This window comes from Herpailurus yagouaroundi, unplaced genomic scaffold (assembly GCF_014898765.1).
Source record: "Herpailurus yagouaroundi ecotype Mexico unplaced genomic scaffold, PumYag 29, whole genome shotgun sequence".
NCBI lineage: Eukaryota > Metazoa > Chordata > Mammalia > Carnivora > Felidae > Herpailurus > Herpailurus yagouaroundi.
In genome coordinates, this window is record NW_024412377.1 from 6441762 (window position 1) to 6468582 (window position 26821).

The 26821-nt window shown below is 46.2% G+C and overlaps 1 protein-coding gene across 7 annotated transcripts in view; it reads right to left on the reverse strand.

Annotated features, from left to right (window-relative positions):
• The window catches only part of SEMA5A (semaphorin 5A), a 482742-nt gene that overhangs the window by 130714 nt on the left and 325207 nt on the right, over positions 1 to 26821 (reverse strand). For all 7 annotated transcript variants that reach the window (XM_040493869.1, XM_040493822.1, XM_040493829.1 and 4 more), the window contains 3 exons: positions 18108 to 18393; positions 15000 to 15135; positions 7689 to 7893 (listed from right to left, as the gene is read on the reverse strand). In XM_040493869.1, the coding sequence (XP_040349803.1) occupies positions 7689 to 7893; positions 15000 to 15135; positions 18108 to 18393 (627 nt within the window). The remainder of the gene's footprint in view (positions 1 to 7688; positions 7894 to 14999; positions 15136 to 18107; positions 18394 to 26821) is intronic.

A 26821-nucleotide genomic window follows, 5' to 3' on the forward strand; every position in this document is an offset into this window, starting at 1 on the left:
CTGTGCTTTGTGGATAAAGGTAAGATATTTTTGTCATTCAGGAATCAATGTCTGCCTCCTTAGGGGCAATATCGCCCCGGTTACGAGTGCATGCCTCAGTCTACCCCACCGCTGCCAGTCTGTTAGCCACTCCCGCCACACCCATCTCCTCCTGGACGTGGATTTTGAATTAGGTAGCCTTGAGCACAGACTAGTCTTCAATACACAACTGCAGTGAAATGACATGTCCCTATAACGATTGCTTTCGCATAACTGGCAAATCTTGCAGCAAAATTATACTGATGCTTTAGACCCAAATTCTCCCATTTCTATCCTCGGGGCTACCCTCCAATTCATTCTCCACGAATTATGGACAGTGATAGCTGGAAATACTGATTGCTTCATGTTACTTCCTTTCTTTACAAAACGTTCAGTGTTAGGGGTGCCTGAATGGCTCAGTCGGTTAAGCGTCCGACTTCAGCTCAGGTCAGGATCTCACGGTTCGTGAGTTCGAGCTCCGCGTCGGGCTCTGTACTGACAGCTTGGAGCCTGGAGCCTGCTTCGGATTCTGTGTCTCCCTCTCTCTCTGCCCCTCCCCTGCTCATACTCTGTCTGTCTCTCTCTCTCTTTCAAAAAATAAATAAACATTAAAAAAATTAAACAACAAAAACAAAATGTTCAGTTTTATTATTCTCGAGTGATTATAGGTTGAACATGGTCTATAGAGCATATCTCTTCTTCTCTGTCTGCCTATGTTTGTAGCCATGCAGCTCTACGGGGCTGAGTGAAGTCTCCCTGACTCTGGTTGCCTAGAAAACAGAGTGTGAAGCAGGCTTAAGAGCTAATGCATGATTAGGGGGACAACCCCAGGGCTGCGTGTGTGAAGGAAGAAAAGAAGAGTATATTGTACACCAGGAACTAATATTAAAAAAAAAAAAAAAAAGGAAGCAGGAAGGAATGGGAAGGAATGCCATGTGAGGTGTCACCCTGGGGCCACTCCCTTACGTCAAGCTACAAAGAGACATGTGCTTGGCTACTTGCCTCGGACAGCCCACTGGAGGGGAAAAGGGAAGCGAAATTCATCAGCTCGTTTCTTCCCATGCCCCGCATCTCACTGGGTGAAGCTCACCTCACAGGGAGTTGAGCTCCCTGACTTTCTGAGGGCATCTCCCCGTCCCTTTTGCACCTGCGTGAGAAGCGGGACCCCATGCGAGTGGCACGATGTCTCATCCAGGTCCGGAGGTGGCAGGGGGCGCCTGGCCACCAGCCAGTAGGCATCAGTTGGAAGAATCCCACGGTCCTGCCGGGAATCCATCAGCCATGGTGGTGGCTGAGACAGCGAATGGCTGAAGGCCCAGGATAAAGTAAGGCAAGAGAAGCTGAGCACATGCTCCGAGGGATGTCCAATTCACAGGCCTTCTCTCAGCTGTCCCAGCATGCTGTGCTCCACCAACTCTCACAGCCCTTGCTTACCCTTACCGTCAGGTCCTATAGGGCATCTTCATTTCTCTTTATCCGAAGTTAAAATGGATTCTCATCCCCACACCCATCCTATCCCCATGACTTCTTTCCTGAGGTTTCTGTTCTGATGTTTCTTCCTTTGGCTAGAAATCAAGGTTTTCTGTTTTTAAGGTAGGAATCACGGACGCTGGATACCGTGAATCCTCCTTTACTTTTGAAGGAGAGATTATCCTAGAATAAAGCCCTCGAGTCACATTTAATTTTCCTCCAGTTATTGTATACATTGCTGTGCTTGCAATCCGGTGTTAAGACTTCCACTGCTTTGTTTTACTTTCCATTATTTCTCAAAGCTGCTCTATCAACTGGTGGAATCTAAGCAGGAACGGGTCTTGTCTGGGGCTTGTAAAAGAGACCCCTGGCACTCTACTTCGTGAGGTTTTCTCGTTTGCAAAAGTGTCTGCCTATTCTCTATTTCTGGTTGAGCGTGATATTCGTGGTTCACATTTTCTTTTTCTCAGAATATTTTGGACTGTGTTTCACAGATTTACACAGCTGGAGCACATTCTGGGACCGCCTAACTTTTGTTTCTTCTTTTCCATTTGCAGTTATTTTTTCTCCTCAATAATTCCTTCTTTATCTTTGGAATTTAAAAATTAACCTGGCTCTATCCAGTGCTCATTTATTCTGAATCAATATTGCTCAAACTGTTGTGCTTTGAAATTTTCAGACCCAATCTTCCTTTTTTTTTTTTTTGGAGAAATCGTTCCTTGTAACTTTGCCGGTCCCTTGTCTAGACCACCAAGTTCTATTACAGATGATTTCTGACTTTTTTTTTTTTTTTTTTTTTTTTTTTTTTTTTTTTTTGCCTGATAATGTTAATCGTTCTGTACTAGCTGGCTGCATCTTCAACATTTTCTGTCAAAGCAAATACCAGATGTTCTCAGACGAGTTAGCAAATCCTAACAGTAGGTACTGAAAGGAACAGTGAACGTAACCGTTAGGCTCATGTTGGGGAACAGATTTTATATCTGCATCACAAACAATTAGAAACCAGTCACAGTGATGTCAGTGCCTAACCACAGACAGAGGTGAGGTACGTCTGTTATAGAGAGATTCCAGGTCAAAATTATTATTTCATCCAGAACTGCCCGGCTTGAATACGGTCCAGAAATGGACAGCGTTAAGTTCACCTGGGAGCCTGTTAGAAATCCCAGCTTTCTGCATAATGTAGAAACTTGTGGAATCCCTACGTTGTATACCTGAAACTAATGTAATATTGTGTGTTAACTGTACTTGAATAAAATATAATAAAAATAAAATTTTAAAAGTGAAATAAAATTTGTAATTTGATGTTAGTTCTCTTATCGGTCCAAATAATCCCAGCTCGCTATACTAAATCAGAATCAAGGTCTTACCCATTCTCAAGTGGAACAAACACTGATTTAAAATAGTACTCTAGGGGCACCTGGGTGGCTCAGTCGGTTAAGCAGCCAACTCTTGCTTTCGGCTCAGGTCATGATTTCACGGTTCATGGGTTCAAGATCCACGTGAGGATTGTCTCTCTCTGCTCCCCCACCCCCCCAAAGTAAACAAACAACAACAAAAATACAGTTCTCTAGAAATAACAAGGGTCTGAATTAAGGGGATAAGTTTTGGAAAGGTACAACGGATGGTTCCCAGGGGTGGCAGAGGGTTTGAAACTCCAGGATGTGCTGCCTGAACAAGAACGAGACAGAATATACAGGAACAGAAGCAGATCTGGGCAATAAAGATACACATTCAACTACAGACACACTGGAACTGAGGCAAAGTCAAAACGCAAGGAATGTACTTCGTCCTGGAAGGGACGGTAGAACCCCTGACACTGAATGGTATTTGCAGGGAGGCAGCACAGACCAGAACCACCGTGACAATGGGCAGGGCCTGAGTCACAGCCACCCATGAGGGGCAAGCAGGAAAGATGGAACCCAGCAAAGGAATGTCACGCAGGCAGAAGTGCCAGAAACGATGGCATTCGCGGATCAAGTAAGGAGGAGAGCCGCGGAACACATGAGTGGTCAACAGGGCTCTGATTTTATCTTTGCAGAGAGAAAGTGAGCAGCTGTGTGCACGTGAGACGCAGTCACGTAGCAAGTCTGGGCGTACAACTTCTAAAGGAGTTGCCATATGCCAACTTGCCTCTTGCTCCGAGAAGCCCTTCAAAGAGGTCACTTATAAAACAGCAGCACAGTCATGGCCCAGATAATGCGCCTAGCCCTGCCTGGCTGGATCTTCAACAAGACAGAGACGCGAGCTGTAGCTAAGAGACCAGGGCTTGTCTGGAAAAGGCCGGTGGATTCAGGGGGGTGGCGGGCGGCAGGGATGAGACATTCAAGCTGCGAGAAGTACCAGGAACCACCGCGTGGCCAAGGTCTATTTCGCGTCGATTTTTAGATAATGCTGACAAATAAAATAAACCAACTTTCAAGTGGCCACTGGCAGGTTGTCTCCAATGCCTGTTAATTCAGGTAAAATCAAGGAGGGGCAGGAGGAGAAAATACACTTGGCACCAGACCTGGATTCCCAAACCCAAGATATCAAATTGACTTGAGTAGCAAGTTAGGAAGCACTCTGCTTCATGTTCGCTAGTTGTCAATGCTACCCTCCTCCTCTACCAGGTGAGCATTTATGAATTCCCGGGTAAAGATCCAGAAGGTGCTGCAATGGGCCTAGAAGGGCCCCAGCCACGTGTGCTCAGTATTAGCTTTAATATCAAAAAGGAGGAATGTTCCTGGTTTGCCTTGATGGGACTCTACTGGGAAGACATAAATAAAAGACCACATCAACATCAGCCTTTAGAATTTTAAGCCAAAATCTCTAATCTTTATCATCCCTACCTGTCAGGAACTGCTCGGCTCTTAGCAGGCTTAGTAAAAACAGACTGGCATTTTGGAATATTTTGTCTAATATTCCACTTTTACATTTCAATTCCTTGGGAAAACAAAAGAAACCTGTATGTTGGATCATTAAAAATAATACCATTTAAAACTAAATTTTATTCTAAATTAAAACGTACAAAAGAAGGGATTAGTCAGTGCTGTAAGAGATGCATGAAAAGATCCAGAACTTGGCTGAGACATGAAATTTGTAATCGGTATTAGTCCTACGGTTAGAATTATCAAGCTAGTCTAAACAAACTTAAATACCATCTATGCATCTAGCCACCACTGGAACTCTCCGAGCATCCGCTCCAAATCCCTGCACACGGTTTGAGGACTGCTCATGTTAGGACCCCAGGTAGCCATGGTTATTTCTCTGTTGGAGGGGACCTTCACCCCCTGGAAATTCCTCTTCTTTTGAGATTAAGAAAACCCGGACTAGTGAGACGTGGAGGCTGTAGGACAGTTCTGTGGTGTGGCTTCTTCCCCCGTAACCTCAGCCTGTGGTTCCCGTTAGCGACATCTTGATGGATGCCATGACTGAATTTGTAAATTATAGATTAAAATCTGAATCGGGTGCATAGAACAACAACAACAAAAAGGAACCTCTGTAAGACACATGCGCTGAATGGCACATGGTGCATTGTAAACGAGCATCAGATTTGCAAACCTGGAGAGAAGACAACCTGGGGTAGCTAGCAACTGAGTCCAGAGCTAATCCCCTAGCTGCCTTGTGGGAGGGGGTGGGAGGGGGTTCAGGGGAGAGCAGGAGCCCAATCATGAGGTCATTCAAAACAGATAGAGGCAAGCAAGTTTCTAGAAAGATACACTCTTTAAAAAGCCATGGATGTTGACCATAATTTCATCTTAAATTCACAATTTACCCAAATTGATCTGTTGTGATTGGATTTAGATTCTGCGCAAGCTTATTGTCTGCAGTAAAGATCTTCAAGGAGCACCTGGGTGGCTCAGTCAGTCCAGTGTCCGGCCCTTGATTTCGGCTCAGGTCCACGCCCCACCCCATCGGGCTCTGTGTGCTGATAGGGCTGAGCCTGCCTGGGATTCTCTCTTTCTCTCTCTCTCTCTCTCTCTCTCTCTCTGTGTGCCTCCTCCACTCAGACTCTTCTGTCTCTCTCTCAAAATAAATAAGTAAACTTACAAAAATTTAAAAAATATCTTCAAGTATTTTATTCCTGTGGGCAAGTTTTAAAAAGTGGTAGAAAAAGTTGCTCATTGCTAATGACTGAATGTGTGCGTCCTCCCAAAATTCATACTGAAGCCCTGATCTTCAAAGCAATGATATTTCGAGGCGGGGCTTTTGGGAGGTCATTAGGCCGTGAGGGTGGAGCCTCCATAAATGGGATTAGTGCTCTTTTAAAGAGACACAACAGAGATGATCTGTTTCCAGCGTGTGAGGACACAGCAAGGAGTTGGTCATCTACGGAGAATGAATGAGGACGAGGACTCTCACCAGAAAACAAATTGGCTAGCACCTTGATCTTGAACTTCCAGCCTCCAGAAGGGTGAGAAATAGATTTGTAGATTAAGCCCTCCACCCCCACCCCACCTATGGTATTTTCTCATGGCAGCCTGAACTAAGACACCAGACACAATTAAAGGACAACAAGAGTGCCATCAGAAACCCTCAGAAGCTCGCTACAAATCATTATAAACACAAGGAAGCAAACCCCACCTTGTTAGGGCCTTGGTTGTGGAAAGGTCAGAATGCTCAGGCTGAGGCCCCTGCTCTGTACCGACCAGCCTCATCTCCCTTCGCCACCTCCACCCCCAGGTACGGATGAGGGACTCAACAGCCGCCTGGAGTTCCAAGATGACTCTATTCTCCGTGGCAGAGTCAACCAGAACACTTATGAAGAAAAACTAGGGAAACTTCTGGAAAGGTCCAGTTCACTCATTCCTCACCTTGCTACACATCCAGCCCTCTGTGGGGCATTAAGGATAAAAATGGCAGAAACCAAGACCTGATTTCTTCTTATGCTCTAACGAGCAAGACACACACTGCAATGGTACTTCTGTCTTCTCTTAAAAAACACCACAAACTTGAACTCCCAATCCCTTAGGATACCATATCAATCCTCTCTCTTCCAAGCCTTATTCATCATGGATGTTCCACCTAACTTCCTTCCTGCTCCTGACCATAGAGGCACTCATGGCCTCCTTTGTCAATCCCACAGTGACATCCCTGTCCTTACCTGACAACACAGGGGCACTGCCCCCAGCTGACCACTCCTGTACCTTCGCTGTTTCCCTCGTCCTGAAAGGCCAGGTCTTTCTCCTTAGTCAGCTATCAGCTTAAATGTCACCTCCTGGGAGAGACCAACCCTCAACAGCCAAGGATGGGAGCCCCCCGCCTCTTGCTAGCCCGTGGCTCTATTCATATTCACAGCATAAGCCAATCACTCTCTCGGTCCTTCCCCTCAGCGGCTGGCTGATGTTATGTTGTCCCCAGGAGAGCAGGATGTTGCCAGTCTGTTCACCATCTGACTCATCAGTGCTCATACGAACCACAAAATAGTAAAAATTCAATAAATGTTGGTGACTTCCCGAATAAAATCAACCAGTAGTGGGTATGAGATATTATAAACAACAAAAACAATAGAAACTGTGTTCTGTGAGAAAGGGGTCATTGGACAGGGCACTGGACAGAGGATGTAAGGATGGGGGCGGGCTCCGTGGTGAGGGGACTCTGCACGGGAGGACCTGAAGGCAAGGAAAAGCTGAACAGGTGTGTAGACTGAGACACGGTCACTGAGGCTGGTCTCAAGCACCCTTTCTGTGCCAGACGCCTGCCTCCAGTACCCAGTTACCTTGGAAACTGGACATGTCTAGCTGTCATCTATAATTTGAGAAATAGTGTTGCCGGTTTCTCTTCAAAGTATTTTGTTGTTTATGCCTCCAAACATATTCTTCAAAATTCTTCTATCTACATCCTACACCAGGAATATCTTGCGAGCACTGTTTGAATCCACTGAAAATCATTATGACAATCCCAGGATAATATTGCACCCAACAATGCCCTCCGATTGCATTGTCTTAAACTATACAAAGGAAAATGGTCTTGCCAAGAAAAGCCTTATTTTATGAGCACTTAAGAAACGACAGTTAAGAAACCAGGCGCTGTCTTCCCAACTAAAATTATGGCCAATGTAATGTAAAAAGAGTGAAATTAAGTTCCCTACGAGAAACACAGAGGATGACGAAGACAAGGTTGGTTCGTGGGTTTTGCTGGGTGACAAAGAAGACCGACTTGTGGCTGGACATAGAAATCTCATGCTTAGGAAACTCTTCAGGGGAGGCGCCAACTCCTACCTGTGGCCAGATAGATGATGTGGACGAGCATGTCCCTGCCCTGCACCACGTCGACGGCCACGTGGGAAAAGCGGCTGTTGTCCTCCATGAAAGAGGGCACCGAGGTCACAGGCTGGACCACCTCGTGCATCAGGATGAACTTCTGAGCATCCTGCAGATTCCTTTCGGTCAGGTTCATGTACAGGCCCTGGTCCACCGTGCCACACTGCAAGGGAAAACAGGCCATTACGGGGACCGGCCACCTGGACACGCACAGCTGATCCTGGCCACCCCGGCGGGAGGGGGACTCGGAAGGTTAAGATCGTCAGTGTGCAAACATGTGTGCTTCTCTGCTCTCTCCAAGGTCCCCCCTCCCTTGGGCCCCTCCCATTCTAGATTTAAACTCATCACATCTGGGGAGTCTCTCAACTCCATTACAGAAATATATGATCAGATGTTAAAAATTAATCCGGTAGAAATCAGTGCTGACTTTAATCTGAACGCATAGGAATGAAAACTCCCCATCACGTGTTGAAGTTACATAGAAGCTGTCTGGCCAAGTGCACACTACTATATCTGCCTGTAAATCAGGTGCCAAAATTGAAAATGCAGCGGTCGAGAACATCATATAGCTCTATTACTATCCCTACTGGAACGGTGGGTCTATAAGCAAGATGTGGATTCCACGGAGATAGAATTAGGCCATTTTAATCTGTCAATTAAGTAATACTATTCCAGTAAATTTCACATGGGTACAAGGTACTGGTGGCTTTATTGCCTTGTGCTCATTCTCTAAGCTAGAGGGAGGGAGGAAGGGAGAAGTGGAAAGAGGAGGGTAAAGGAAGAAACCAGGAAGAAGAAGGGAAGGAAAGAGATGTTGAGACAGAGGAGCCACCATGAACATGAATCTGGTATATAAAAGGGGGGGGGGGGCGGGAAATCAGGCCCGGCAATGCTGAGAAGGGAATCCAGAGCTGGGCTGTGGAGAGACGGGCAGGTACCTGTGCAGGATGGTTTGGGGCAAAGATAAAGCAGACAGCAGGATGGGAAAGGGAGAAAAGCTTTCCTGGGGCAGAGCACACAATCAGAGAATCCCCACCGATCTTTCTCAACTCTTTCCGAAGCTTGAATCCTGAGGCCAACAAAGACTAACCCCCAGCAGAACTTCCCATAAGCAAGTTTGATGGAAACAGATTTCCCTGTCCATACCATCTGAGATTGCCGTTGATAACACGTCATTTCTAATACTTGGTTTTATCACAGGTTACAGGGGGAAAAGTGTAAGATGGAAACTGCTTTTTAAAAATAGATGAGGGGCGCCTGGGTGGCTCAGTCGGTTGTGTCCGACTTCAGCTCAGGTCATGATCTCCTGGCCCGTGGGTTCGCACCCCGCGTCGGGCTCTGCGCTGACAGCTCAGCGCCTGGAGCCTGCTTCCGATTCTGTGTCTCCCTCTCTCTGCTCCTCCCCCACCCATGCTCTGTCTTAAGAAAGAAAAAGAAAAAATAAAATAAAAATAGGTGATAGTTTTTTGTAGCACTTGATAAAATGCCCTACATGCTGTAAAATGATAAGCCGGTTGTAAAATTAGAGAGTGTCCGAAATGGATCCCGAGTCTTGTCCAATGTGCAATGTCCCATTTCCTTGCAGGGACAGCCCCTATGCCAGGCGATGGGTCCACAGGTGATGGGATCACGGCCAGGTGAAGGGCTCCGTGCTGCTGCCCCAGGAGCCATGCGGTCTCAAGTAAGATGCTGCTTCTCAGCTTCTGTCTCTACCTATAAAGTAGCTAGAAAAACACTTGCTCTATTCACTTCCCAGGGCACTTGTGAGGCCAGCTGAGATCATCAGTGGAAGGCATTTGTAAATTAATTGAAAGTGCCTGTAGATGCCAAGGAACAAAACAGTGTGCCTGGCACAGAGAAGCCATTCAACCAATGGCAAATCTGTCTTGTAGCAGGACAGCAATTCTATGGTGCACTGGGCTTCAGTGGCCAGAGGGAAATGCATGAATAAGTAAAGGAAGGAATCGATGGGTGAATACACAGGCAGCTGCTCATGGGACAGGGGGCTGTGCTAGGAGATTTCACATCGTCATCATATTTAACAGTAGCACTTAAGGGACAGGGACGTTGCCTGTTAACAAATGTGTTATCAAATGAAAGTACTCTCCCAGACTCCGTCTGAGGTCTACCCAGGTGAGCTCTGGCTCTGAGAGTGACTTTGTGTTTGCCAGATTGCTCTTCCTGAAACCGATGACGGTGCTTAAGCATAGGTGGCACTTAGTTACCTACTTGTTGGGTGAAGTTTAACACACAGGTTTTGTGTCTTAGGCACAGTGTGTGGTTTTTGTTGTTGTTGTTGTTGTTGTTGTTGTTTAATGCATCGCAGAAATCAGGAGTCATAACACAAAACTGAGGACCTTGTGCTGCTCTCAAGAAATCTGGGGGTCTGCGAGAGCCTGGGGGCCTCCTTGGACTAGAGCTGGGTAGTAGGACCACTGACCTCCCCTTATCATTTTTTTTTTTTTACCCTGGACCCCATATCTTAAGTCATCAACCTGAACTGCCATTGTGATATTGTGACTCGTAAGAAATACATATTTGGTTTTTGTCCTCTTTCTGACACACAGCTCCTAAAACCATGGGAATTTTTTAAGTGTCAAGAGCAGTAAAGGTGCCTTTTGTCATGTTAACGAGGCACCTCTGGGCCAGTTGGCTAGAGACCCAATCACATAATTAGAAGATAGGGAACTTTCAGCCCACCCCTGACCTCCAGGGAGGGGAGAGGGGATGGAGACGGAGTTCAATCACCAATAACCAATGATTCAATCAATCTTGCCTATGTAAGGAAGCCTCCATAAAACCCCAAAAGACACAGGGTTCAGATGGTTTCTGGGTTGGTGAACATGTGGAGATTTAGGGCTCAGAGAGGGCACGGAGTAGCTCTGCGCCTTTCCCCAGACCTGGCCTGGTGTATCGCCTCCAGAGTTAGGTCATTTCATAACAAACCAGTAATCTAGTGAATAAAATGTTTCTCTGAGTTCTGTGAGCCCCACTAGCAAAGTAATTGAACCCAGGGCAGCGATCATTGGAACTTTCCATTGGTAACCAGAGGTTCCGAAGCACAGGTGAGGAACTGGACTTCAGATCAGCACCTGAAGTGGCAAGAGGTGGGGCAGAAGGCTTGTAGAGCTGACCCTTGTACCTGTGAGATCCGATGCTCTCTCCTGGTAAATAGTGTCCGAATTGAGTTGAATGGTAGGACACCCAGACGGTGCTGGGAAACTACTTCACGGTACGGGAAAAACTACCACACATCGGAACTGGGTAACAACATCGTTGGCCAGGAACTAAGTTTGAACTCTGCTCTACAACGTCTTGGTTTATTTTTCCAGCCTATAATAAATATCTCGCCCAAGGATTCTTTCTCATATTTTGAAAGCTACTTAGATTTACAGTATATATTTATTGGGTCGTAAGTAACCCATCTAGCTCTCTAATGCGCTGCAAATTCTCTAGCTGTGCCTCACACACTGGGTTCCCGCAGGTGTCTCTGTGACACCTTGGGGACTCCGTGCAAGAGGGTAACAAGACAAATGTCACGGTCCTCAAGTGGGTTACAAACCACAATGGTTGTCTTGCTACCACTTCTGAAAGTAAAAAAGACAGTCATTCGACTAATTTTTTTAATGCTATAATACTTGCATTTTTGTTTGTTGCAGAGACAATGGATGCCATCCTCTTTCCAGTTTGCTGGAGTTTTGTGCAGCTCCACAATCACCTGGCCTTGTGCTCAGAGTGCCCGATCTGATTGGCTCTCTTCTTCCCGTCTTACTGCAAACGTGCGCTGTGTATCACAGGGTCCCGAGGACCTGGTCAACCCCTTCATTTGGCCCAAGAATGACCTCCTCATCTGTCTGACCACTTAAGGGTCTGTTTTCCATTCTGGCTCCATCATTTCTGATCGGTGGTTGTCAAAAACGCACAGAAAATTGCAGAGTCTGTCCACTGGGTCTGGATGGTGTTTCCTGTTACCGACCAATGCTGTTTTCCTAGTGAAGTTCAGGGCCAAGATGACTTGGACCGCAGGCTCTAACGGGGTAGGTTTCCATAGAACTACTTACGGTGGTTTCTAGATTGCAACTATAAAAACGCTATCTTTTGCTGTTTTGTTATTGTTCTCAATTGAGGTTTCTGTATTACATCTTGCAAAATGAGGCACTGTCCTTCCCGACCCGTTCTTCTTCCTGAACCTGAATCACATTTCTGTTCCTCCAACTAACTTGCTAGTTCTTATTATAAATGTTGCATAAAATTCCAAATGTCACTAGGCAAACAAGAATGGAAAAAATTGAACCACTTCTCACTGGTGGTTACTGCAAACATAACGACTAGTGGAAGGATCCTTAATTCAAAATGTATTCCCACCCTGTGCCAGCTACATCGTCTCATGAATATCAGTAAGGATGCTAATGCTATCATGGTTATCAAATACGATAAACCAAAAGAAAACCATTGGTACATTTTTGTACCGGAAAATATACAAGGAATTGTCGTCATCTAAAATTTGAGTTCCCCTGGGGCGCCTGGGTGGCTCAGTCGGTTGAGCGTCTGACTTCGGCTCAGGTCACGATCTCACGGTTGACGAGTTCGAGCCCCGCGTTGGGCTCTGTGCTGACAGCTCGGAGCCTGGAGCCTGCTTCCGATTCTGTGTCTCCCTCTCTCTCTGACCCTCCCCCGTTCATGCTCTGTCTCTCTCTGTCTCAAAAATAAATAAACATTAAAAAAAAATTTTTAATTTTAGTTCCCTGTAAATCTTAAATTCTACCCTAACAAGTTAAGCCCAGCTAAGCAAGCTTCCTGCCTGAAATGCATGTCACATTTGCGCAAGCTTCATTTGTTATATGGCATGAACCTACTCCCATCTCATAAACGTGAGTAAGCCTCTCCGTGTGACACTGGCATTATAAAACCAGAGGCCCGTGGCCTTAGGAAACGAGAGATTTTGCTGTGTGCTACAAATATGTTCAGACAAAAGGGCTAAAAGTTATCCACTGCCTGGAGGTGGTAAGGCATCAGGGGTTTATTAAGTCACTGTTCATTATGAAGACTTTTGCAATAGAAACATCAAGGCATTAAGAGTACACTGTAAATAAAGGGAGCATCTTCGTTAATTGTTTTTCGCCTTCAGGACTTTACAAAGCACCTTCTTAAGAGCAATGATATATTCCACCTTCAGGATTTTACGGAGGGCCTTCTTAAACAGTTACACTGTACCCCATCATCTGAGGACAGGGAGAAATTCAGATGGAGGCTCAACAAAGGGGCAAAGCATCAATGTTCAGTTAATAATGACATAAACTGTCTATGCCATGAGGAGCCGTGGTCACTTCAGGTTTGGTTCCCACTAAGCTGTTAGCCGCTTGACCTGTGATATGAATCTCTTTGTACTGAACCAGTACTGAATTTTCTGAGTAGCGGGGCTAGGGTAATACATATAAATTGGTTACTCGGTTTCCTGACTTCTAAAGCATGGATGACGATGCCTACCTTACAGAGCTGGGGAGAGGAGACAGCAGGGCAGGTATATAAAGCATTGACACAATGTGGGACCCCAGAAGGCACCCAGTGAATGGTCCCTAAGAGTCACCTTCTCCAACTACATTCTACAGTCAGCAAGACACATTAATCAATATTACCAAAGTTTATTCCTAAAATATTCCTGTGCCTTCGTATCCCACTTTCCTCATCTTATTGATGAGAACGAGAGACAGAAGATGCTAACAGAATGCCCCAGTAAAGCAGCAAAATGGGAAAGAGGTTGTAAAAACCACCCATCTGTCCCCAATCCCATGCTCTTAAATTACCAAAAATTTAATTAAAAAAAATTCTTTCAAAACAGTTACAATTGAACGGTCCCTGCCAAAGTCCAAAGAAGGTATAAAATAATTGAACCCTTTCTGTACTCCTAGTTTTCTCAAAAGCCAAAAGTTTTAGGTGTTGGGATGATCAACCAACCAGAACGTGGATGCCTGGGTACAGAACCCAGTTCTAACTCGGATTAGTTACCGTAACTAACGGTCTTTTAGCCAGAAGAGGGTGGGGCTTTGCATCTGAGGACTGGCGTTGAGATCTCAGCTCAGCAACTGATCAGCCAGTGTCCTTGGCCTGACTGAAACTCTGCCCGGAGGCTTGGCACCCCTCTCTGTCTGCAGGAGAATTTGTCACTGATCCCAACACCGTTGCCAGCGGGCAACATGATGAGCACGGAGTCTTGAACGTGGCGGTACTAAAAATTACACGCACGATGACGACGACAATGATCGTATGAGCATCCGTGTCAGAAAGGAGGCCCTAGAGGGAAGCCTGCTGCTGTGGTCTGAATGTTTGTGTCTCCCCCAAATGCATATGTTGAACCCCCAACCCTCAAGGTGGCTGCCTTTGGAGATGGGGCCTGGAAGGGAGTAATTAAGGTTCAGTGGGTTCACAAGGGTAGGGCCTTGATCCCACAGGATTAGGGTCTCTCCCCAGTCACTGAGGAAAGGCTACGTGAGGACACAGTCAGAAGGTGGCCATGTTTAAGAGAGGAAGCGATTCACCAGAAACTGAATCAGCCAGAACCTTGATCTTGGACTTCCAGCCTCCAGAACTGTGACGAAACATACGTCTGTCATTCACGCCGCCCAGTCGGTGGTATTTTGTGATGGCCGCCTGAGCAGACTAATACACTTGCTGATGGACCAGACATGAGGAAATCACATGTCTTTTGGTCCCAGCTTCTTCTGAACATCGGAAGATGAGAGAAAATGACGTGGAGCCCCTTATAGCTCAAACATCCTGCAATTTTGTGATTCGTGAGCTAATGGCCACCACCTGCTCTGCTTCCCCCAGCTGCACCATCACGTCCCACTCACCCCGACAGGAAATCTCCCCACGTTCACCAATTAGTGCTCTAATTCTGTTTGCGCGTCTCCACTGCTCTGTGCCCTGGGCTCCATTCACTACGGCGTCATTCATTAGGGATCAGAGCTTCTGGGGACACAGGGTCCGCCATCATTAGCACTAATTGAAGCTTGGCTTCCCAGCCTGCTGCTTTATTCTGGCCTTTTTCAGCTCAGTCTCAGCGTCCCAGCTGACAAAAGGCCCCTTTTCGGCCCGGGGCACCTCAGCGGACAAAAGGCCTCGGCCATATTCCATGAGCCAGGCTGAGCGTGGGCACGTCCGTGAGGGTCAGGGGAGACCCCAGCTGCGTTGTGCATGTACCCAGCTTTACACTGTCCCAGGCTGTCTACACAAGAGGAGTGAGTGCCTTCCCCACCCCCCTGAAATTACCTGGAAGTTGGGGTTGGGGTTGGGATACGGCAGCCAGGCGGAGCGCGAGTTCTCCTGGTACTTGAAGGGCCCGTTGAAGGCCTGGGAGACGGCACTCAGGTTGAAGACACACACGGCCGACGCAGCGATGCTGTTCCTGGGGGGAGGGGGAGGGAAGAGAGAGGAAAGGGGGCAGGTCAGAGTCCTGCGGGGACCCCTAGCGCAGGCACCTTCCGGAGAACCTCAGGATCACAGTGTCCTAAGTCCCCCCCAACAGGGATGAAGCCAAAGCAGTGACTGATGTCACTCTGTGGTCTCCTTGTGGGAGAACAAACACTTGGGTGCAGAAACAAGACTATTTAGCGGTTATGACACTTCTAATCCTGCCGGATGGGATTAATTCACTCAGCCGCAACAAGAGGACAGAGGGTTGTGAAGAGCCGTATGTCAGGCCTTTTAAAAACAGGAGGAAAAAGACGTTCTCCTCCGGGGGCTGGAGCCTCTCAACGGTCCGGGTGGCTCTTGTCCCAACTGTTCATCTGGTTCTTTCAGACGGCGGCGGGCAAACTGTGGCTGCTGCTTCTTTTTGTTAGATCCCCAGAGAGCGGTGTCTGTTTGCAAGCCTTTCAAAAATAATCAACCGAAAGCATTTTGCAAAAAGTCCCTGTCAGAGACCCTTCATTTATGTACATTTTTTTAATTCGAAAAGCATTTTAAGTCCGAAGGGTCAGAGAGAAAAATTTGACATGGCACTGACATAGGAAATCTCGAAACCTTAAATCAGAGTTTAGGCTCTGCCGAGACAGCTGTAAATGAGAGGCTCTCAGGAGTCCGGCGCCCTTTTGCTAACTGTGGAAACAGCAAAATATGGTCTGGTAAAAGAAATCTGCTTTTTTCGAGCACGGCTCGGGTTTTTGCTGTCTGTGAGCCACCGTTTTTAGACACCCGGGAACACAATGGTAAAACCTTCAGCGACTCCACGCGGTAGTAAGTAGGCCATTTCCTGCAGCCCAGCTCATGGCCAGGGGGTGAGAAAACCACCCAGTCCTAGGGCAGAATGAGCAAGGGGAGCGACCTTCATCCCCACTCCCCAGTGCTAAGAGACCTTGATGAATATACAGAGGCAAAGCAAACGATGAGCAGCAACACCAGAGAGCTGAGCCACAGCATGATGTACTCATCCACTGCTGGCTGCCTCCCATCATCATTTTCTTTGGTTTGGAGCAAGTCTTGTCAAGAATGTGGTCATCTGTCCAGAAGGTAAGACCAAGGCTGAGACATGAGAAGGAAGAGAGGTGGGGCGTATGGTGGAACTAGAAATAGATGGATCCGAAAGTTCTTCCCAAGACCTGGTGAGAGTGAGTGTTCGAGACAGAAAGGAAAGATCCAGTGATTCTATCTCTAATATAGATAGATAAATGATAGATAGGTAGATAGACACATAGATGATAGATTGATTGATAGATAGTAGATTATAGATGATAGATAGATAGATAGATAGATAGACAGATATAGATAGATGCTATATACTGGGTGATGTCCAATATGATGGACACTTTCAACACTAAACAAATCGTCTGGAATAGTCTGAAACTTATTTTTACGAGTGTCTAAATTGACCATTGAATAGTCCAGACGCAGTATTTCCATAACTTTTTAAATTGTCTTTGCCCAGAGCCAGGGGAATGAACAGCTAAGTAAGCCCAGCTCCCATTGTGTGTAAAATTGATGTCAAGTCAGCGACTGAACATTCATCTTGCGCAGCCGACGCGATTTCTTAAACCGGGTTTTGGAAAGCAAATCAGCTTCAGAAACTATAAATTGATTTTTTAAAAGAAACGTATCAAGGAGGGAAAATAAGCTCTGGGGTTGAAAACCAGATTTACAATGAAGGTGGTCATGGTGGCGTGGGGGTGGGTGGGGCGCCATCCATTTCAGGCTTCTTCTAACTTCATGTCAGAAAGAAGACTCTTCACGGAGTAAATGTTATTATCGAGTGACTGTTAACACTTAAGCTCAGCAGGGGAGAGGACAGAGGGAAAGAGTAACATGGAAGGAAGGAGCAGGCCAAGTGGTTCTACAGCAATTGCTGGGTAGGCATCCTCGATTCTCCCAGGACCCCAGGGTTTCCCTGGGATGCAGGACTCGTCTAGATGCTGAAGCTGGGACGATCCCAGACAAGCCAGGATGGCTGGTCATCCCACACTCTTTATCAGCACTTTTAAACTGCCTTGATTCCATTTTTTCTGCATAGTTAAGTTGCCAGAATAGAGGCTCAAAGATGGTCCGAAGCAGAGTCCACACTGCGGACCACGGTTACCACTGAAAGGGGGCCCAGAGTCTGAGTATGAAAAGGGGATCTGTCACCCCTGGGGGCGGGATGTGATCCTGTTGAATCTTTCACTGCACACCAGCAAAGAATGGGAAATAGATGTGGGTCACGCTACAACTCCACCAGAGTAAGAGTGAACGAAAGATCAGGAAACCGCACATGCTTTCCCTTATCCAAAATTTAGCAGTTCTGGAGCTAGGAGTATCACCTCCCACAAGAAAAACAAAAAGATGTTATCGTTTTTTTCAAGGATATTTTTAAAGTACAGTCATCATTTTAGAAAAGCCTGCCCAGGTTAGCCGTCTCCTAGAACAATGGTTGAAAATGTAGCTACGGGAAAGTGACAATGTGCATTTCACTTACGACCGGAGGTGTGGGCACGAAATATACTACTCAAAGATCAGACTCAGAAAACACTGCCTTCCTTGTGCCCAAATGCGTAACTGCATATGGAAAAAAAATGCGTCTAATATGGACCAGCATTTCAGACAGTGCCCAGAACACATTGGTGAATCGGGAAGGAGAAAATTACAGTCCGGTAACTTGATGCTACAATTACCTAAGGACAGATTGAAACTTTTTTTGCTTCACTTTATTTCCCGAACACCAAGTCTCAGAAATCACACTGTATTTGCATAATATTTAATTCATACTCAAACATTTCTTTGGCCGTTGGCCCAGTAAAATAAGAAAGATTTCCTTTAAAGCAACTTTCCAACTTCTCAAAGGTCAAACAACAGCAGACGCATGCACCATGGACAGAGGAGCAGGGAAAGAATTTTCTTCCAGTTACTTACACGTTGGTGGTAAAGATGCCGTAGATCAGATCCAGCTCGGGCAGGAAGAAAGTGCTCTGCAGTTCGTTGTAGTAAAAGGGGACCTCCCCAGGCCGGGAGCAGTTCAGGCGAGCCTTCATGAACGTGGTCCAGGTGTCCTCCAGTAGGAACCGCCCCCCGATGTCATTCTTGCAGACCCGGGCAGCTCTGGAGAACACGGTTTTCCCACAGTCGTGCTCCACGGCGTTTTCTCGGAAAAAGAAGTAGGTGAAATTTCCGATGTCGTAAGATGACACGAAGTTTGGTTCTGGAGACAAGAGGGAAGAAGAAAAGTGTGAACATTCATATGGTATTTCTGTATGTCTTACCTCCTCAGTGTTTCTTCCAAGGACACATGCTTTTGGGCAGACAATGCCTGGCTCCTAAGGGACGAACGAGAGCCCCATGAACAGCTCGGTGACCTGTGCTAAGGACAGAACACTGTACACAAGTCCTAAGTGGCAAGGAATCGCCCACACGATTCCACACAGAAGCATCCTGAGTTAACGCAGCACCCAGTCACAGGACGCTAATGCCATCAAAACTGGGCAGCAACTTTTGCAATAGACTTTGAAAGCAACATATACTAGTTTATTTGTATATCGTGACATGCTCTTCAGAAAGAGTGGGACGGGGGCGCCTGGCTGGCTCAGTAGGTTGAGCGTCTGTCTGACTTTGGCTCAGGTTATGATCTCACAGTTCCTGGCTTTTTGTCCCATGTCGGGCTCTGCACTGACAACCTCAAAGGTCAAAGAACGGTAGACTCAGAGCCTGGAGCCTGCTTTGGACTCTGTGTCTCCCTCTGTCTCTCTGCCCCTCCCCTGCTTGGGCACTTTCTCTCTTTCTCTCAAAAATAAATAAATAAATGTACAAAAAACGAAAGAGTGGGAGAAAATGAGATGAAAACTATGCAATGCGATTCAGAACATAGGAGCACCGTGGTACCCTGTTTGTGTACAAGACAACAAAATTCTTTGATCTTACTCGTACACGGGAGTATGACCGACATAATTTATGTGCTTTTTTAGCGAGAACTTTAAGATGGTTTTCATTTGTGAAAACTGAAATAAAAACTGAAACTATCAGCTTAGTGTCCCGAATTAGCTTTAGCAATTCCAGTTACTATGGTGACCATGTAACTGTGAGAATCGACTCTGATTTTCTCATTTCTGGGTTGCTGGAGAATCCATATAGAAGAGCGGAGTGTGTTGAGATGGGGTCACTGCCTTCCAGCTTCCTGGTCTCATAATTAGCTTAAAAATAGGGATTCAGAAAGGACAAAATTATGGCAAAACCTTTACTCAATCGCCAAGCTCATGAAGAGTTTAAGAGTCCTATAGTTTGTCAACCGAATTTCATATCTACCCTTCATAGTGTTATGTTCATAGCTTCTTGTTTGAGCCCATTGATGATAGAAATGATATCCTTTCAGACACGGACACACCTTAACATTTATCTTGATACAAATTCTAATAATCAAGTTTGATTCTTACCCTTTTCTTTTCAATATATGAAATTTATTGTCAAATTGGTTTCCATACAACACCCAGTGCTCATCCCAAAAGGTGCCCTCCTCAGTTCTTACTCTTTCCTCTATTGCTAGGAGCTTACTATTCAATTAGCCAGTGTCTCAATTTTATAGGGCCATTAAGATAATATGGCGATAAACCTTTGCGTTCAAAATAAATGGAAAGATACACACAACAACTGTATCCACAGGGACATATTTCAGGGACAGTTAGTTTGGGGAGGGGGCAATTCAACTGGCCTTGGACTTTGCCAGATCCAATTAGATTGTTCCAGCAGACATGTTACCGGCACGACGACTGAAGTATGTTTGGCCACAAGCCAACCCATTACTAGTAACAGTAAGACACACAGCAGGCCCACCTCCAATGTGCGATGCGGACACTGATTGAGAGGTGGCATTGACTACACTACCATCCTGTCCAGAAAGCTGTCGCCAGTTTTCAAGTAACACATATATTGGATATCACCCCCGAAGGTCTCACTTTAATTCAACTTTCCATTGTAGAGCTGTAACAATATTCTTTAAGTTGTATAAGTTGTACACGTAACGTGCCCTCCTCCCCAGTCCATGATATTGTTAAGTCATTTAAGCACATGAAGTAATAAAGAACTCAAAAAGAACTGATTTTCATTTATAAACTGCCAAACACGCTATTATGTTACAGCTGCTTTAACCTGAAATGGATAGAAAGAAAACTGGACTGCATTGCAATGTGGGAGATGGAACTCAGTTACATCGTCTGTGTGGTATGCTTTAATACCGGAGAGAGATGCTCACAAAGCAGGAGGATACACATCTCTGACCGGTGTTCTGGGAACACACAGCCAAATATTGGGGAGCTTTTTGAATCTGTGTTCACCGAGGCTCCAAAAGAGAATTACTCATTGAAGGAGACCCCAAAAGCAAAGATATGGAACAAGTGCCAAACTGTATTTGGTTTCTGAAGAAAACATTCACCCATATGTTTAATTCGAAAGGGAAGACTCAATCGTTTCAGAACGCGTCCTGCACCCAGGCACTCCAACCAGGTGGTACGGTTTGATCGTTGTACTAAAAACAAAACAAAAAAAAGCATCGTCCCGATCATCATCATCAACAACAAGGACCACAAAGCTTATCTAAAATGGAGAAAACAGGGGCGCCTCGGTGGCTCAGTCAGTTAAGCGTCTGACTCTTGGTTTCGGCTCAGGTCATGATCTCACGGCTCATGAGTTCAAGCCCTGCCTCGGGCTTTGCGCTGACGGTACGGAGCCTGCTTGGGATTCTCTCTCTCCCTCTCTCTCTCTCTGCCTCTTCCCTGCTCATGCTTCCTCTCTCTCTCTCTCTCTCTCTCTCTCTCTCTCTCTCTCTCTCTCAAAATAAATAAATAAATAAAAGATAAATAAAATGGAGAAAACAAAGAAAGAAGGTGGAGGACTGGATGTGTCCAGTCTAGGGCCACAGTTACTAACACATGTGGATGAGGTTGGGCAAAGTCCACAGGATTTATGAAAACACCCTCACGGAGACCTACTCCTGCTACTGGGCAAAACAGAATGGAAACCAGAGTAAATGTCCCTAGAAGACTTGAGCAAGAAAATGAGAAGAGACAAAGGTAAAAGTGACCTTTCATGGTTTCTTCCAGTCAAGGTTGAGTCTATTAATCTTAAAAAACAGCTACAGAATGCTAAGGCTCCCATGCCAGGCTCTATGCTCGGTTCTTCATATTCCTCTGCTCATTCAACTCACAAAAACCATAGAGGTAGGTGCTGTGTTATTACTCATTGGTAACCTGCCCAAGCTCACACAACTAGCAACGGGCATGGGGTGGGGGGTTATGTCCTGGATCTGGACAGTCTGACCACAGAGCGTAGGCACTTACCATTACACTGCACTGAAACAAACAAACAAACAAACAAAAACAATGGGCTACGAGGGAATAATTGACTCTGCATTAACCGTATTCAAGAATAAAAGTTAGTGTTCTGGAAAATGCTTTAGAAACCAAAGCGGGGAGCAGGTTTTCTCAGAAAGACAAATGCCCAGATGAAACTTACCCTGCAGCTATCAGGGACATCAGGAATGACACAGGGAAGGAAAAGCAGGAGGAAGGAGGCAACAATCCAAGGGCTTATTAAGCAAGAATCCTGCTGGGAAGCGTTTGTCCGGCTCCAGAGATGCTATTTCAGATGGCGCCACCACCGCCCCAGAGAGCCCGCGAGCGCCTGTTGGGGCATCGAGGCCACGTTCATAGTCTGCCCCACCGGACCACGTCACTCAGATGTCTGCTCGAAGGGGAAGACCGGGTAACACCATGCAGACTGGCCCACAGCCTCCTCTTCCCAAAGAGAACCTCCACCATCTCTCCAAACCACCCTGAAACAATTCTGCGATAGGATGACAGAGCGCATTTTAGACAGAAATGCCCGAACGCATTATTTCCCGCCGAGAAACTGGGGAAGAACTTGTGTTCAATGTGTAGCAGACGCTGTTCTCTAACCCAGCACAGGCTGCGGGTCAATTTAGTCAGGGAGCTAAGCGACCCTTGGAGACGCACCCTGCCGTCCTGCAGTGGTCCTTCAGGATGGGGATGGGTCCCTGACTGTGTGAACTGCCGTCAGATCAGGAAGCCCTGTCTCCTGGAAAGCAGAGCCCTTTGAAACTCGGCCAGCATCCTGCTCCTTCTCCAAAGACAATACAAAAGCAGGAATCGTTAGACAGACAGCCACGTCTCTCTCCCATTTGCAGATATCAATCTGGAGGCAGGGGATGTTTGAATCTCACCAGGCGCTACAACAAGATGCACATTGTTTCCCTCCCATTATTTAAGTTCTGTCTCTTGTTAAAATGCAATTCACCACAAACCAGTGATCTGTCGCTCCTGAGTGAACTGAACAAGTCATAAATCAGGCCCTGCCTTCTTGTCTACAATGAATGTGAGTGCGTGAAAGAGAGATCTGAGCGGTCCTTTATTCTTTACTGTCATTAGAGCTCTACACGAATAGTAGGTGTGCTGCTAATTCAGAAAAAAACCGACATGAGTATATGTCAGCTTACCATAAATCTATGCATGGAGAAGCTGGTTTTTTTCTCATGCTTAGAAAACATACTGAGTTACGGATTACAGAGCATGTTACAAAATCTGTCACGTCGCAAGTGGAGATATGGTTCGTGATACCGGGACTTTTATTTTCTACATTTACTTATTAGTGGCCATGCAGATAGGGGTAAGAGAAGAGATTCATAATAGAATAAACATGAGTAATGAGAAGAACAAAAGCTTCAACATTTTCAAGAAGATCTGGACCATGTAAAATCAGATGCTGAACGTCAATATGGATCCTTCCTTTCTATATTCTTTCTATTGCAACACCTACTGCATCAGGCTGGAGGTGCCTCATGTTCAGGAGTGACCAGATCATTAGCAGTTTCTTCATGTAGAAATATTTCTTGGGGCACCTGGGTGGCTCATTCAGTTAAGCGTCCGACTTCGGCTCAGGTCAAGATCTTGTGTTTCGTGAGTTCAAGCCCCGTGTCAAGCTCTGTGCCGACAGCCGCTTCAGATTCTGTGTCTCCTTCTCTCTCTGCCCCTCCCCCCACTCATGCCCTATCTCTGTCTCTCAAAAAAAAAAAAAAAAAAAAAAAGAAATATTTGTCCACATTGACAAGAATGGATGTGGAAGACAGGAATTCTGATTTTCCAACTCTACAAAAATGTTACTAGAATCACAATCTATCATAAATCCTTTCTCAATCAAAGGCCACCTTGCAATACACTTGCCCAAGGCAGACTAGAAAATGCCTGGGCATGGGGCCCATGTGGGTTGTGGCTCTACCCATCCCAGATTGAAACCCTGGGCTGGATCAAAGACATCTGGAATGCTCTTTCATCCTAGATGACAATTCAGGGCCCAAAAGACCTACTTCGCCATAAGGATTAAAGAGACTGGTATGTGGTAAGATCCCAATAAACGATGCCTACATCATTTCATCACCTTTGATGTCCCTCTTAATAACTTATATTTAGTAGAACCTCACATAATGATAATGAATTATCAAACATGCAAATGCTAAGCTTACAGGCGATCAAAATGTAGGAAACATAAAGCCATGTCGAGTTTTTAAAATAGCCAGCTAGTCCACAAAAAGAAAAGGAGTTAGTGGAAACAATCTTTAGACGTGACATAGTGAGCCAGATATTTTTAATTCCCTGATTTTGGGGGGTCAGTCATGACCCAAACCATTTTCATATATATATTCCTAAATTCCATACACTCTCTTACTAGGCACCTCTCCCTTTGTTACAGCTACATGAAAATGTGCTGCAGAGTGTTCCAGAGTAAACTAATTTCATCTAGGTATTTAGTAAGCATGGATAATTAAACTAAAATTAAATGAAATTAAGCACAGTGTGGTTTAAAAGCCACTGAGGTGCTAAAGCTTTCCCTAAGATTTCCAGTAAAAGACAGACATACAGATGGGCAGATAATACATGTCTGTCTGTGTATGTATGTGTGTATGTGTATCATGTACATGTATATACATATAGTATTGAGGCATATGTATATATGGCTCAACACTTCCACCTACTGGCTGTGTGAACTTAGCCAAGTTATTTAACAGCACCCTGTTCCCTCCCTTTTAGAAGGGTAGTTAACGATGCCCAATATGTATCACTGGGGGAACCAAAGGCAATGCATGCCCACTGCCTAGCGCCTAATGGCTAATCATCAAAATACAGATCACCATTTGCATCTGTAAATAAAAAATATAATAAATGTACATGTACATACAAAATACATAACTTAATATGAACACACATATTGGTAAACATTATCGCCAGTATTTATTGAACAAGCTCAATCACAAGCTTTGCATTCTGTAAAATCAGGGTCTTTGTTCCCATCAGCAGATTTGGCACGAAATGCCGAGGTGCTGTAGACAGAGCCTTGAATGCCAGCACTCCTCCATCACCAGGCACGTACCACCTACTGGGGGGACCGTGCCGGGCACTGGGTGCATAGACGTGGTAAAGTGACAGATACAGCCCATGCCCTGGGGGACAGAATGAAGAAACCAACAACACAGACCGACAAGCCATCACAAGGACGACAAGAACAATGGGGGTGAATTCAAGGGTCCGAAAGGAGAGGACCAGGGAAAAGGCAGAAGTCAGGCTGCGAGGGGACACCAGGCCAAGAGCTGAAGAGACAGCCACTGAGAGAGGACCCTCAGAGCGGCCAGGAACAGGATGGACCAGTGTTGGGATGAAGGAATCAGGAGACAGAAGAAGGGTCAGGACAGCAACCCAGCAAACCCAAACCCAGTTTGCATTTCAACTGCCACTGGAGAGGCACCGAGGGGTTTGAAAGAGGTCGTGACCCACTCTCCCGTGTGTGTCCCATGGTGGCAGCGTGTCCCTGGTGGTCACTGAGAGCAAAGTGAGCCCCGGATCCCCAGCCCCTTCAGTCCCTGGGCACCTGGCAGGAGGAAAAGCATTGCCTAAAACTAGAAACGTGGTTCCAGCAAACTTGATTCCTTCTTTCTTCCAGGGGAACATGACCTGCTGCAAATGTGTTATTTCTGTGGGTTTGTGGAGTCACACAAGAGCAGCTAATAGCACGGGGACCTGGGCCGTCTCTCCCCAAAGATCTGCTCCCTCCCCGTGAGCACGCAGCCCGCCAGCCCAGGACTCTCGAGGAACTCTCCCCGGACATCTGCACCCAGGATGCTCTTGGAACCCTCCCCGGCCAGCTGCACCCAGGACTCTCCCGGAACTCTCCCTGGACACCTGCAGGGGCTTCCTTAACTGGCTCTGGTCTCCGTGCTCTCGCTCCAAGGGGCACAGACACCCTTGAGTGTTCTTCGCTCCGTTCTAAGCACCAAGCCTCCGCAGCCCCTCTCCTTGAAGCATCTGCCACATCACGCGCGCCTAGGCTCGATTCGTTCAGACTGACTGTGCGAATATGGATTTCTGAACACTTTCCAAGCAGCAAGTTTCAATCTACCAAGTTCATTTTCTCCTGATTATAGTCAAAGCGGCGGTCCGCTTCTCTTAGGAATGGATCCTTTCACCTGAAGAATCGTGAATGAAAACTTCGGAATTTTTAAAAACTGGAATATTAACTTGAATTTAAAGATCTTTGGGGCGCCTGGGTGGCTCAGTCGGTTCAGTGCCCGACTTCGGCTCAGGTCAGGATCTCACGGTTCATGAGTTCGAGCCCCGCATTGGGCTCTGTGCGGACAGCTGGGAGCCTGGAGCCTGCTTCGGATTCTGTGTCTCCCTCTGTCTCTGCCCTTCCCCCACTCACACTGTCTCGCTCTCTCTGCCCCTCCCCAGCTCTCTCTCTCTCTCTCAAAAATAAACATTAAATAAAAAAACAAAGATCTTAGAAATATTTTAATGCTTACTTGTAATGCTTAATAAAATAGTTTTAAAGAGAAAAACCGGTGAGAGCTCCCTGGAGGAAGATACCGGGCTGTAAGAGCGTGCAGTTAGAACGCGTATACTTGAATGACGGCGTGGTCTTTGTCTCCTGAGCGGACACGGGCCAGGGCAGGGCAGAAACCCAGAGCACAGAGTCAACCATCCAATACGTAGCAGTGGATTATAAAAAGGTGAGAAGCCACTGAGTGCATACAAAGAGTTTAACAGAATAATATGGAGGCAGATTTGCCGAAATACACAGACCTGGGGATCTTATAAACAGGATGACAATACGACTTATGAGCCAAACGGGAGCACTTTTGAGAGGGACAGGAAGTGATGTTATAATCACGCCAGGAGTGATCCGCGACTGTTGCAAGGAAACTGCTCGTGATCTGTAGACAATACAGTGAACCACCTTCCCGCCTGGTTACAGAAGCACTAGCATTTTCTGTACAATACATTGTATTCTCTATAATGGGATGGAATTCCTCTGTGTGGATTTGTGTTTCGTTTATTGCAGGTCTCCATATGACCTAGTGTATACAGTTGGTGCCTTTGGCCAAAACATACCTTGGCAGGGGAGAGAAGGGTTCGTTCATCCATTCTCTTCTGAAATGTGTACATTGGAAAGTCCAAATGACTGACTGGCAAATACAGAGCTGTCCCCACAAGACGGAAGGGAGCCGGCGCTCCCCTACTTTCCGGCATCCAGCACAGAGACCCACCAGAGCACGACACTGCTTTCAAAGAGCCGCA